The following is a 12737-nucleotide window of genomic DNA, read 5'->3' as shown; positions in this document are numbered from 1 at the left end:
CACCACTCCCTGGTGAATGTGCATTCAGCTATATGAGCCTATGGGAACAAACCACCACATAGACACATTTATTGTGTATGGTTATGGGTAGGTATCTTAAAGTTCTATTTTCTATTGCTGTGAAGCAACACCATGACCACGGCAACCCTTATAAAGGAAAACGTTTAATTGGAGTGGCTTACAGTTGCAGAGGTTTAGTTTACTATTGTCATGGCGGTACACGGCAGTGCTTAGACAGACATGGTGCTGGAGAAGGAGCTACATCTTGATCCTGCAGGCAACAGGAAGTTAGCTGAACTAGGAGTAACCTGAGCATAGGAGATCTTAGAGCCCACCCCCACAGTGACGTACTTCCTCCAACAAGGTCACAGCTCCTAATAGTGCTTCTCCCTGGGAGCTTATGGGGACCAATTACATCCAAGCTATCACAGCGGGTGTGGGTGTGTGCCTGCCGTGTGCATGCACACGTGGACATCAGGGAGCAGTTGGCAGGAGTCAGTTATCTCTCTTTACATTACATGGATCCTAGACATTGAACTCAGGTCATTAGGCTGGACAGCAAATACCTTCACCTGCTGAGTCGTCTTACTGGCCCATACACCCCCGTTTTAACCCAGTGTTTGACAATTTACTTGTGCAATGCTGTTGATTTGTTTGTAGCATTGAGGATTATTTCGTACAGCCAAGAGAGTAGGAATGAGCCCAGATATGTGAGGCTGCCTGCCCTCAATTGTCTTCAAAATGTGAAGTACAAATAGTTCCATTATTTTAGAGAAGATTATGTTTACGAGACACGTTAGCAATGCTTCCTTGCCTCCACTCAGAACCACAGGCTGCTTTTGTCCTGCTGATCCTCTTTGTCACAGTCGCAGAGGTTACGCTGTACCTGTTCCATGCTTTGTAAATATCAGTCCCAGCCTTCACCTAAACCAGCACAGCCACCCTCCACCCCCAGCTCTGCCTGTCACGGTCTGCTCTCGTTTCCCAGGGACCCAGACCAATCTTTCAAGTAAGCCATTTTGTAAGAAAGGCCCACCCCAGAGAGAGTCTGAATGGCAGAATACTAATCAGAGGACAGGGAAGCCATTTTCAGGTGTCATCGGGTACTTGACTAATCACCGAACAAATAGACAAAGTCAAGAGTGAGGTTTGATGGGCTCATCAGGGGATACTGGAACAGTGACATCGCCATGACACCCAGGATAGTCTACAGTTTGGGGATTCTACTGGGGTCACAGAACCTGGGGGGCCTCCATGAGGCCATAGATTAATGTGATTAGTGGCCCAGACATATACACAGACCATATGCTTTATGGTCTTGTAATGACCCCCTGAACTCTGAGATGCTGGAGGAGAAGTAGCAGAAGTCTCCCATCATCCTGTGTGAGAAGCCTTTGACACCGAACTCAGGACCCTGCGGAACAAGTCAGCTGCGGAGCAGTTCCTCTCCAGCTTCTCGGTGGCTCGTGTGACTCCTGAGGCTGGAGTCTCAGGTGTGACTTGAACCATACTGTGTAGGGGGGATGCTTGGCAGAGAAGGTGGACCAATATAGCATCTTGTAAAAATGCCAAGGGTGATGACCAGAAGTCTGGGGATGAAACACAATTTCTCCTTTGTCTCTGGGGACTGTGACAGTCCTTCCTTGGGCTTGGCTATCAGAAGCCTCTTCTGTCAATGACCTCCCTTTGGAGGCTGCTCCTCCAGGGCTGCGAAGCTAGCCTTGCTTCGTGTGCAACCTCTAGTGACTGTTGCTGGTATTGCTTCTTGCATCAGGGATGGGTTTTGTTCTGCTAGGCTATGGAATAACCAGGCTCTGTAGACCTGCTGGCCTCAAACTCACAGAGATCCACTTGCCTCTGCCTCTGTAGCACTGTGATTAAAATGTGTGCCACTGATGGGCTGGAGAGATGGCTCAGTCGTTAAGAGCACTGGCTGCTTTTCCCTAGGTCCTGAGTTCAATTACCAGCAACCACATGGTAGCTCACAATCATCTGTAATAAGATCTGGTGCCCTCTTCTGGCCTGCAAGCAGAATACTATATATAATAAACTTTTTTTTTTAAAGATGTGTACCACTACTGCCCAGCTTCAATTTTTTTTTTAACATTAAATACTCAGTAGTAAGTTTTAGTTGGTATGTACTAAGCACTCAAGGCTGAAATGGCCTTAACTCTAGAATTAGTTTTTAAAATTCAGCAAGTCTTCAGATGGAGGGGTGATAGGAAAATCTTGGTAAATGCTTGTCCAAATGATGTTTGTGATACGTATTTGGTCTTTATAGTCTTACCTAATTTCCATAATTAAAAAACAAAATTCATAGCTAATGAATTTGAAGACTTTGAAATATTATTTTACTCTTAATATACAAAGACATTACCTGACTTATACAGGTTTCAATAAGTTACTACTATAATTGTGGCTGTGAAGATGAGAGTCCTCTTCTCTATGCTAATAGCTGCTTTTCACCTGATCCTCAAATGCATGGCCTCATGTCTCCCCTATACCCCTTAAAAATCAATACAATGAGTTAGAAGAGCTGACAGAGACCACGCCTTCCAAATGTTCATTTTCACAAGCATGGGAATTAAATCAAAGAAAATTTGAATGATTAGCTCACGGCTGAAGTGGATCTTTCAAGGAGACCTGTCTCCAGCCGCTTAGAGAGTTCAAAGAAGAGCAAGATTAAAAAGAACAAGGGCTTTTGCCGTTGGTGGCACCTGCCTTTAATCCCCGCCCTCCAGAGGCAGAAGCAGGTGGATCTCTGAGTTCAAGGCTAGCCTGGTCTACAGAATGAGTTCCAGGACAGCCAGGACTACACAGAGAAACCCTGTCTCAAAAAACAAAACAAAACAAATCATAAAACAACAAAACCCCTGGGCTTTCTGGGTTACGTATGTAACCAAAAGGAGTTTGTGTGGCTTAAAGGCTGCAGCTCCCTGCCTCCCTTCTGCCTTTCAGAAACTCACTCTAGGCATTCCTATAAGTCCTTCTACATGGCAAGGACTACACTAGACATCTGTGATGTGAAATGAAGAAATTCGGACTTTACCCCAACTCTTGAATGTATGAATGGACCTATCTATGTAGTTAGTGTGTTTGCTTCCTATTTCCTGTTGCAGGCTCCAAACATGTCATCCACAGTTGGCATGGTAAGAAAACTGTTCACCTTCTCTGAGATGCAGTTGAATCTTTGTGGCACTGAAACCCCCATGCGTGCCTTGATCCAGAAGTGAAGGCCGAGGATTTCTCACTTGTGAGACATGGGTCTCTGGGGGCTGAGGCACTCAGCTGGTAGAGGGCTTGCTTGGGTTCAGTCTCCAGCATTGCAGAAACCAGGCATTGTGGCTAAGCTTGGCATCCTTGCGCCTGGGAAGTGGAGGCAGGAGAAGTGAGTTCTGAAGCCAGCTGGGCCCTGTAGTGAGTTCAAGGCCATCCTTGACAACAGGAGATACTGTCTTCAAAAGCAAAGCAAGTCTCCAAGGTCCCAACTCCTCCGACAACCTACTGTTGTGATCTATGATAGAGTACATATCCCTTGGCTATTTGGAGCCAGTGTCTGTCTCTGTCTGACACGTTTTTGAAGGATGCAGTTGGTTTTAGAGAATGTGACTCGGCCCCACACTGCTGTGTAACTAACTATTACTCTAATCACCCTGCCCGACAATTCCTGAGGGGCAATCTCAAGAGCCAAAACCTTACCTTTCCAACTCTATCCTTAGTTGTCATTCTCGTCTCGTTCCAAAAAGCCTAGGTGCGTCTTCAGGTCTTTGACAGGTAAGGTAAATGAAGGAATCCGCCCAATTAAGACTGGTGTCTCCTGAGAATCTGGAGTCTCATTCTCATTCAAAGACTTTGACAGGTCAGCTGGTAATCGGTTACTTCTGACGAGGAGGGCAGAGGATGCCAGGAGTGTTGGGGACCATCTTTAACTTCGGTGGCCTTCGTAGAGTCTCAACTTCCTCACCTGTAAGAAACTGGTCTCTACAATGCTGCCACTTCTGATAGCCTTATGCTGTGATCTGAGAAAATCCATGTCTCCACAGCCTTGGAGCTAATGTCCTGTCTGTCTGTCTGACGTGTTGCAAAGTGCCTGCCACGCCCATTTGAGTTTGCTGACTCTGTCTGGTGTCCCTGTGGTGTGCGCTGAATGTGTTCTTGTAATGAAACCCTTCCACTTAACCACGACTCTGTTGTGCTCTTGATTTTGCGAGTGTGTGTGTATGTGTGTGTGTGTGAACCAGTTTTTTTTCCTCTTTCTCAAAGCAGTGCTGAGCAGATAAGCTTAGAAAGGGTGTTCTCTTCATGTTGTTTCAGGGAAAATAGAGAAAGTCAAACCTCCTCCATCCCCCACAACCGAAGGTCCCAGCTTGCAGCCTGACTTAGCCCCCGAAGAGGCTGCCGGAACCCAGCGGCCCAAGAACCTGATGCAGACCCTCATGGAAGACTATGAGACACACAAATCTAAAAGGCGCGAGAGAATGGATGATAGTAGTGTAAGTTCCTCCTCCTTTCCTTTCTCTTTTCTGAGGGTGACTGGCAGCGTGGTATGCGTGTTCAGACCCGGATGTGTGTGCGTCTGTCTGGCTGTCTTGCATCGTGGATCTGAAACCTATTTTTAAATGAGTGGTTTAAGGTGCCTAGGGAGGGTCTTGTTTCGTGTCACAAGAATGTCTATGATCAAGAGCTGGTCCTGGAGGCTGAGTCAAGCTTGAGGTGGTGGGCAAGGCTGGTATGTGAGATGGTGGGTGTGGAGGAAGATCATATCTGTGCAACGCAGAAGAATGCACACTCTCTGGAAGCACCTCAGGCTTCAGAATCTGTGCCGTGACCAACTCTTGCATCCTTGTGTGTTGCACACTGCTCAAGAACTGTTTGGAGCTCTTTGTGAGCAGAATCGTACCGGAATAGCCATCTTCTTTATTTATTTATTTGGTTTTTCAAGACAAGTTTTCTCTGTGTAACAACCCCGGTTGTCCTGGAATTTGCTTTGTGGACCAGGCTGGTCTTGAACTCACAGAGATCCACCTGCCTCTGCCTCCCGAGTGCTGGGATTAAAGGCGTGCGCCACCACCACCCGGCTGAAAGAGCCATTTTAAATGACGGCTAAAAGCCACACCACTACCCATCTACCCTTCAGCGTTCAGAACTGTGCACATGCTGGTCATGTGCGCTGTGAAGGTAGTCGTCTGCTCTGTGGTTCCTTTGTCTAGTAAGAGACGTATGAGGTGCTCTGAATGGTCCCCCATGAGCCTGGGGGCAGCCGAGGGTACAGGCAAACACTCTAGACTCTCTGGTACCAGTCATTTATCTTTCATCAAAGCCCCCCCCACACACACACACACTCACCACTACACTGAGGTCACAAATAGCTTGGCTTGATAAACTACCCCATTTCTGCCTGTTGGCCCGGTATCTCTGTATAACCTCCTCTTTAACTCTTCAGAGCATCCCAGTTTGGATAAACTATGCAGTCACCCTCAACTAGAGTGCACTGTGGGTCACAATAGGAAGTCCCTGCTAGCTCCCTGCCTTTCGTGTCCCGGCTGGATAATCCCGTGTTCAAGAGTTTCTGAAATGAGTGCCACACGCTGAAGGCTTCTTTTCAACTAAGAGTGATAAAGAAAAGATGAAAACACACATCCCTTCTGCCTAAGCATGAAGAAACACTTGCTTAGCTACCCTGAGTGGCCAAGAGGCTTCTCTGGATAGAACCCTGCCCTGGGTAGCTGCTACAGACTGGGTTTCACTGGGCAGTTGCCAGCAGCAACTGATGTCTACTAAGTCATGTTAGCGGCGCCAATTGGGCAGTCCCTCTGTAGGTGCTGTTCATTGCGGGCTGAAGTGTAGGCGTAGCCGCCTGCGGTTTCTTCTCTCCCCACGATTCGACCGTGTACATCAGCAGCTTTGCTGGAAGCTAGCCCAAGAATCGTGGACCATCCAGGGTGGCACACAGATGCTTCCTACGTGCGTTCTATGGTTCTTGTGTGTGCTTTTAGCCCTGGATTACAGATGTGATGGGAGGGAAGCATGTTCCCGGCCTGGTGGCATAGGTCTCTAATCCCAGGCGCTGGGAAGCTGACCTAGGAAGACAACATAGTCCAGGTCTGCCGGCGACATAGGAGATGCTCATGTCATAGGTGGAAAACTAGACCCTCCGTCAGGCACACTGACACTCAGGCACCCACCTTAGGAATGCCAACCAGTGCCCGTTTCCTCTTTGAATGAATGAGGTGGCCTGGAGTTAGCCTTCTAAAGCGCTGGGGGTCTCCTGTCTCTAGTTCACCCAAGGAAATCAAGCAACCTGTTGACTAGGAAAGAAACCTTTTAGTGAATCAGTTTGTTTTTTATTATTATTTGAAGGTGGGATGTCTTGAATGTTTCCTGGAATTGCCATAGAACAAAATCTGTCAACTGCTGAACATTTTTAGGGATAGGATGAAAATCTATCCAATCCCCTGTACCCCTCCCTGCCCCCTTTTAAAAGAGACCCCAATCTCAAAAACCATACTCAAATTGCTTCTTGAGGAATTATGTGGGCATCAGGCAAAATTGATTTCCAAACCACCCACTGGCCTGTCTAATGTAGGGCACCTTTCCATTGTTTCGTGTACCAGAATGATAACAAGGAGGAGATGGTTGCTTGGTGGTAGCTGACTCCCCTGTCTCTAAAGGCTAACGGAGATTCTGTTCAAGGCCATGCAGTTCTGTTCTCCCGACCCCATTCATACACTTTGGTCTTAGGGTGACAAGTGGCTTCCTGGATTTTCTGCCCTCCAAGAACCTTCCATGGTTCATGCTGACACCTTTAGTTGTTTACTGGTATCACCCTTGATGGCTCTTTGGAAGACTAGAAGTCACCCCTGAAGTCACACCAGAGCAATGATACTCTCTAGAACCTAGAACCCTACCCACAGTTCAAGGGCCTATTACTTCAGTCTCTACACTTGTGAAAAGCCAGTGGCTGAGGACTTCTCTTAATTGGTGGAGTGCTTGCCCAGCATGGCATAACCCCGTGTTTCATCTCCAGCACTGCAAAACCTGGGCATGGTGGCACATGCCTGTAATACCACCTCTCAGAAGGCAGAAGCAAGGAGATCAAAAGTTCAAGGTCATGGAGAGTCAGAGAAGAACCTGGGCTAGAGACCCTGACTCAAAATATAAACTAAAAAAGAATCATATACAGGATAAGTTGGTTGGCTCCTGGTTGGTAGAATCCTTGTCTAAGAGGGATGTGAGAAAGCCACGCTGCCTTTGGTGGCCTTTGTCGTGTTTCTAAACTGTCCTGTCCTGATGGGGACAAAGGGATCGTTTGAGGATCCAGGTGATGACAGGTGAAAATTGAAACCCTGGACCTTTCGGGAATATCTGTCTGGGAGGCTCCACGTCGGCAACAGGAAGTTAGTATCTGTGGATGACCGTTAGTTTAAGGAAAGAAAAGCTTGGCGGCAATGAATATGGCAAAGCCTCACTTTTCAAAGGTCCCCTCCTCTCCGAACTCGGGCAGACGACTCCTAGCAGCCTTTGCCCATCTGGACTGGCAATGAGTGTCTCCAGGAGCTAAAAGACCATTCCATTTCCACACTAATTCTAAGTAATCATCTCAGATGATGATCCAAGGGCCATCCCACAGTTGGCCTCTTCTCTAGACCCACAGGGTTCTGATGAGGGAAGCTGTGGTTAGTTAAATAGTGCCATCCTCAGGTCAGATTTAGGCAGCCTGCCTCCACAAACCTGGCACCCCCCATTTATCTCCCTTTCCCCTTATGTCCTCCTCTCTTCATTCAATTATTGGGGTCTTACTATAATAGCGCAATGGGGTACAAGACTGTTAAAGGTTCAGAGAAGCCCACAAGAAAAGAATGGGCTATCTGGTTACAGAATCCGTCCAATCCAGAATGGCCATCTAGGTCCTTGCTGGTGGGCAGCTGGTTAGACAATGGGGGAGAAAAAATCTTGTTAATTCAGTGTGCAGAAAGTGAAAGCAACACCTGGAATTAACAAAGCCCGGCTTATCTGATATTTGTATTTGTGAGCAATAGGGTATCTATTTGCCTCAAGAGATACAGACCTTTAAATAAACAAATATCAGATGAAGCCACACTTGGAGAGGCTGGATGGTGGTACCCACAAGCCTCTTCCCCGCCTACTCACTTCCAGCACGGCGCCAGTGCCCAGCCGCCAAGGGAGGGGAGTCTGTGACTGTGTCTCTACCGTGTACTAACCCTGGTTTTTTCCCCTCTCTGCCAGTACACCTCTAAGTTACTGTCTTGCAAGGTGACTTCCGAGGTACTTTTCAACTTGTCTGTCTGGGTCCTGATGCATGCTTGCTCCTGGTGCACACTGTCGTGGTTTGCTGTCTCCTGCTGTGTTCAATAAGAGCGGCAAGAAAAATGCCTTCTCACCATGTGTGTTTTCTGCCTGGCCTTTGTGACCTGGGGAGCTGACTCGGATGCTGGAATCCACACAACAGTGACCACTGCTGTGCTGTGCTGTGCTGTGCTGTGTTGGGCTGGGCTGGGCTGGGCAGGGGAGGGGGTTCGAGAAGACCTTGTCACCCATGGATCTGGAGAACGTTGAACTAGAGGGTAGTTATTGGCCGGCTGTGTAGACACTTCTCTTCAGGCACAAGCAGCAAATATATTCTGGTCTGGTTAGCACACAGTGCCACCCCTACAGGCTGAGCTTGTGGTTCTGACTAGTCCTTTATTAACCTTAACACGATTCCCAGGGAGCTCTGCTCTTTGGATGCGGGATGACCGTCCCAAGGTCTCCCTCCTCTCTCCAGGCTTGGACTAATATGTGTGCTGTAAGAATGTAGAGACGGCTCAGCAGTTATGAATGCTTGCTGTTCCTGCGGAGAATAAGAGGGAGTTTGGTTTCTAGCATCCACATCTGGTGGGTCCCAATCTCCTGTAACTCTTCTCCAGGGGATCTGACATTTTCTTCTAACCTGCAGACACCTACCTGATGAATGTATACAAACATACATACATGCATACCATACATACACAAACACATACTCATGCTCACATTCACATACACATAAACTTAAAAATTTAAACAATTTTAAAATGCAGTATTATTCTGTGTGTAAAGATGTACATACACACATACAATAGGAATTGAATTCAAGACACATGCACATTAAAAATGTAAAGTCCAGCATGGCGGCACTTGACTTTAATCCCAGCACTTGCGAGGCAGAGGCAGGAGCATCACCGAGTTTGAGGCCAGCCTTGTCTACATAGAGATTTCCAGGACAGCCAGGGCTACATGCTCCGTGCTGACCACCAAAATTAAAAATTTTAAAATGCTGTATACATACATACATACATACATACACACACATACATACATACACACACATACATACGTGTGCATGCTGGGAATTGAATTCGAGACTCGATGCATGTCAGACAAGCACTGTCTATCTAGTCCTGTTTTTTTTCTTTTTAAAAAATCGTTTTTCTTTTTTTCATGTTTCTGTTTTTTTTTCTTTAAATTTTCATTTCTATATAGTATTGCATTTTTATTTCAAAAGTCCACAACTGCAGAGGGAATCATTCATCCACCCAGCTCATAACTAATGGAGGGTTGACTCTGAGTCGGCACTATAATAGAGCTCAAGAAGGCATGCAGCAGCATGCTCCTGCAACCCTGGAGCCAGCCTGCACAGCCTCTGCCCTGTCCCTGCCCCACTCCTACCAGCTAGGCGTTTTCAAAGGACTCAGTGTGGCCAATCCAGTCCAAGCCCTCTTGTTACTTCTCCCAGTTCCCACTTTTCTGGTTCTGTCATTCCGTATCTCCTCAGAGGGATCACTGTTGATGTGGTGTTCATTCTTGTGCATGTTTTTATACAACATAAGGAACACCTTAAGGGTTTGTGTGTGTGTATGTATGTGTGTGTGTGGACATTTTAAACTTTCTATAAATGGTAAGTCACATGATGGGATCCTCTTCTCACTTTATTCAATTGCTTTTATTTTATATGTGTGGAGTTTGGGCTGCATGTATGTCTGTGCACCATGTGCATGCAGTGCCCTTGAAGGCCAGAAGAGGGCACTGGCTCTCCTAGAACTGGATGGTTCTAAACTGCCATTGTGGACCCTGGGATTCAAACCCGGGTCCTCCACAGAGGCAGCCAGTTCTCTGAACCACTGAGCCATCTCTGCAGCTCCTGTCCCACAGTTCCTAGATGTGTCGCTGTTTAACGTGCGCTTCTAGTGTCTTCCTCTGAACTGCTGAGCAGTGTTCTGTTGAAGGACTAAATCCCCTTCTCCATCAGTTTCATGCTGATGGAAATGTGGATTAAGTTTCTGATGATGAACTTTTGGGGGGTTCTTGGCTGCTTGGTGGCATTGTGCTGGGGATTGAACCTAGCTCCTCTTGCATGCTAGGCAAGTACCCGTGACCGTCACCACACATCTTTCTGTGCATGCGTGGTACAATGCTCTACCTTCCACCGGGCATACTCTCATTGACCAGCTCCTGCAAATGTTCTTCTCGTTGGTTGTACCAACCTCTAGCACTGTGTGTATTTTGATTATGGCTCATTATTAGCAGAGTAACTGTGTTTTGTAGCTATAGATGTAATCTATTCGTAACCAATTAGCGTATAAGACTTAAAGCTAACGTTGAGACTATCATGGCATGTCCCTTCCTCATTGTCTGTCTGTGGTCCTCATTTAGGAAGTAGCCCTTGGAGAATCAGGCCCTGCTCCCACATCCTCCCTGAGGCAGTATGGTTTAGAACAGAGAAACTCTGGCCAAGGGTATACAAGGAAGGCAGGATTGGGCCAATCAGTCTTCAGCAGAAGATGCAGGAGGATCACGGGTCAGCTGGAACACAAATGGAGTCACTCAGCAATTCAACCCATTTGTCTCTTATTTCCTAGCCCTCGTTTGACTGCCACTGAAAAGTTGAAAACTGCCTTGAAATGCCCACGCATTAGAAAGACAGTTTTAGGGATGGTTCGACAAGAATTAATAGTTTTTCTTCCACTGTGCCCAATGAATTGATGTGTGAAAACAGTGAGAAAACCTTGAATTGGGTTGCAAGGGTTGCTTGCTGCTCCCCGTGTCTCACAGCTGCTGGGGAACCATGTGGCTTGATGGCCTCAAGGATCGACTCCTCCTGTGGAGAGAGCCGAGTTTAAATCTCGGCCTTTCCTTCTAATGACTGAGAAATGCCAGGCAAGTTACTTCCCTTCCCCGTGTGTCAGCCTCCTAGGAGGTCAATGTGAGCCGTGACTGCATGAAGCTTCCAGAACATTCGAAAACTGAGCATTAAGATAGTAACTGGTTCATAGTCCTTGTGACTGAAAGCATCCTTTGACTAGAACCCCAGACACATTCGCTTCTGGCCCAGAAAAGGCTTTAGAAAGCCAAGTTAATGGGCAATGATAAAAGTATTAAGAGTTCAGAGTTTACTAGCAATTAAGACGTACACCCTTCACCCATATCTGAATTAACTTTAGAACAAGAACTCATTCATACCTCTCCTGAGGGCTTGGCTTTTGAGTCTTCCCAAGGCCACAGTTCTAAGCTTCCAGAGCCCTAGGGCAGCTTTACATGGAGGTTCTCAGCCGTTTCAGTTCTGGCTCATTCCTTTTCTTCTCTGTGTCTTAGCAGGGGCATTTAGATTTGATCAGAAATTGGTAGTCACATGAGAAGGACATCCAGATCAGAGGGAATGAATTAAGAGCTCATGTTTACATTCATAATTTTCCTGCCTGATGTACCTTTTGCAACTGAATTCTCTGAGGAAAGAAACGCTCATACCCCGCATGTGCCACTGTTCCTGTGGCATGTTAGGAACCCAGTCACCATGGTCAAACAATCAGGTAGAGGAATGCTAACACGGGTTTCTGAAGGAACGAAATTTAACTGAGATTTACAAACATTAAAAGAGACTTAAAGCCACGTGTGGGACCCACATGCCATTCATCTTAGTACTCTGGGGACAGAGGTAGGTGGATTGTGAATTCTTGGATAGCCTGGGCTGCAAGACAGGAACTGTCTCAAAAGAAAAAGGCAAGGATGGACCAATGGTTCCGTGCACTGACTGCTCTTCCAGAGGACCTGGCTTCAATCCCAGCACTCGCATGGCAGCTCACATCTGCCTGCAACTTCAGTTCCAGGAGCATCTACTGCCCTCTTATGGCCTCTGCAGGCACCAGGCACGCAAGTGGTGCACAAGCATCCATGCAGGCAAAACACTCATATACATAAAAATAAGTAAATCTTTTAAGGGGGAGGGGCTTAGCTAGCAAGGCAAAACCCCTTTTTTAATTATTTTTATGTATTTTTTAAAAATTTATTCACTTTTTATTTATTTTGGTTTTTCGAGGCAGGGTTTCTCTGTAGCTTTGGAGCCTGTCCTGGAACTTGCTCTGTAGACAAGATTGGTCTCGAACTCACAGAGATCCACCTGCCTCAGCCTCCCGAGTGCTAGGATTAAAGGCAGGCAACATACCACCTGGCTATTTTTATTTTTTAAGGAAACCTTTTCCAGAACCTTGACTTTATTTTCATGCTCCTGGGAATTTCTCAGGCCAACGTGAGCAATTCACACAGCACAGAGGTCTTTATTCAGTCAGTGCTTCTATTCCACGCCAGAATCTGTGACCTCTCAGAGGCTGGGAGTGATCCTTTAAGGGCTGCAGCACCTGAAACTGTTTTTTCCTTGGGCAGACCCCACACTGTGGCTTTTACGATGCTCATTTGACGTGGGGATA

General features: G+C 46.8%; 1 protein-coding gene across 13 annotated transcripts in view; it reads left to right on the top strand.

Annotated features, from left to right (window-relative positions):
* The window catches only part of Palm2akap2 (PALM2 and AKAP2 fusion), a 409045-nt gene that overhangs the window by 390478 nt on the left and 5830 nt on the right, over nucleotides 1–12737 (top strand). For 6 of the 13 annotated variants that reach the window (XM_075967150.1, XM_075967149.1, XM_075967163.1 and 3 more), the window contains 2 exons: nucleotides 4315–4493; nucleotides 8248–8286. The exons of 3 other annotated variants lie outside the window; for them this stretch is intronic. In XM_075967150.1, coding sequence (XP_075823265.1) covers nucleotides 4315–4493; nucleotides 8248–8286 — 218 coding nt within the window. The remainder of the gene's footprint in view (nucleotides 1–4314; nucleotides 4494–8247; nucleotides 8287–12737) is intronic. 4 more of the 13 variants (XM_075967151.1, XM_075967157.1, XM_075967158.1 and 1 more) reach the window with 1 other exon arrangement.

The sequence above is a fragment of the Microtus pennsylvanicus genome, chromosome 3 (genome assembly GCF_037038515.1).
Source record: "Microtus pennsylvanicus isolate mMicPen1 chromosome 3, mMicPen1.hap1, whole genome shotgun sequence".
NCBI classification, from domain to species: Eukaryota; Metazoa; Chordata; class Mammalia; order Rodentia; family Cricetidae; genus Microtus; species Microtus pennsylvanicus.
This window is presented reverse-complemented; position numbering and strand designations above follow the sequence as displayed.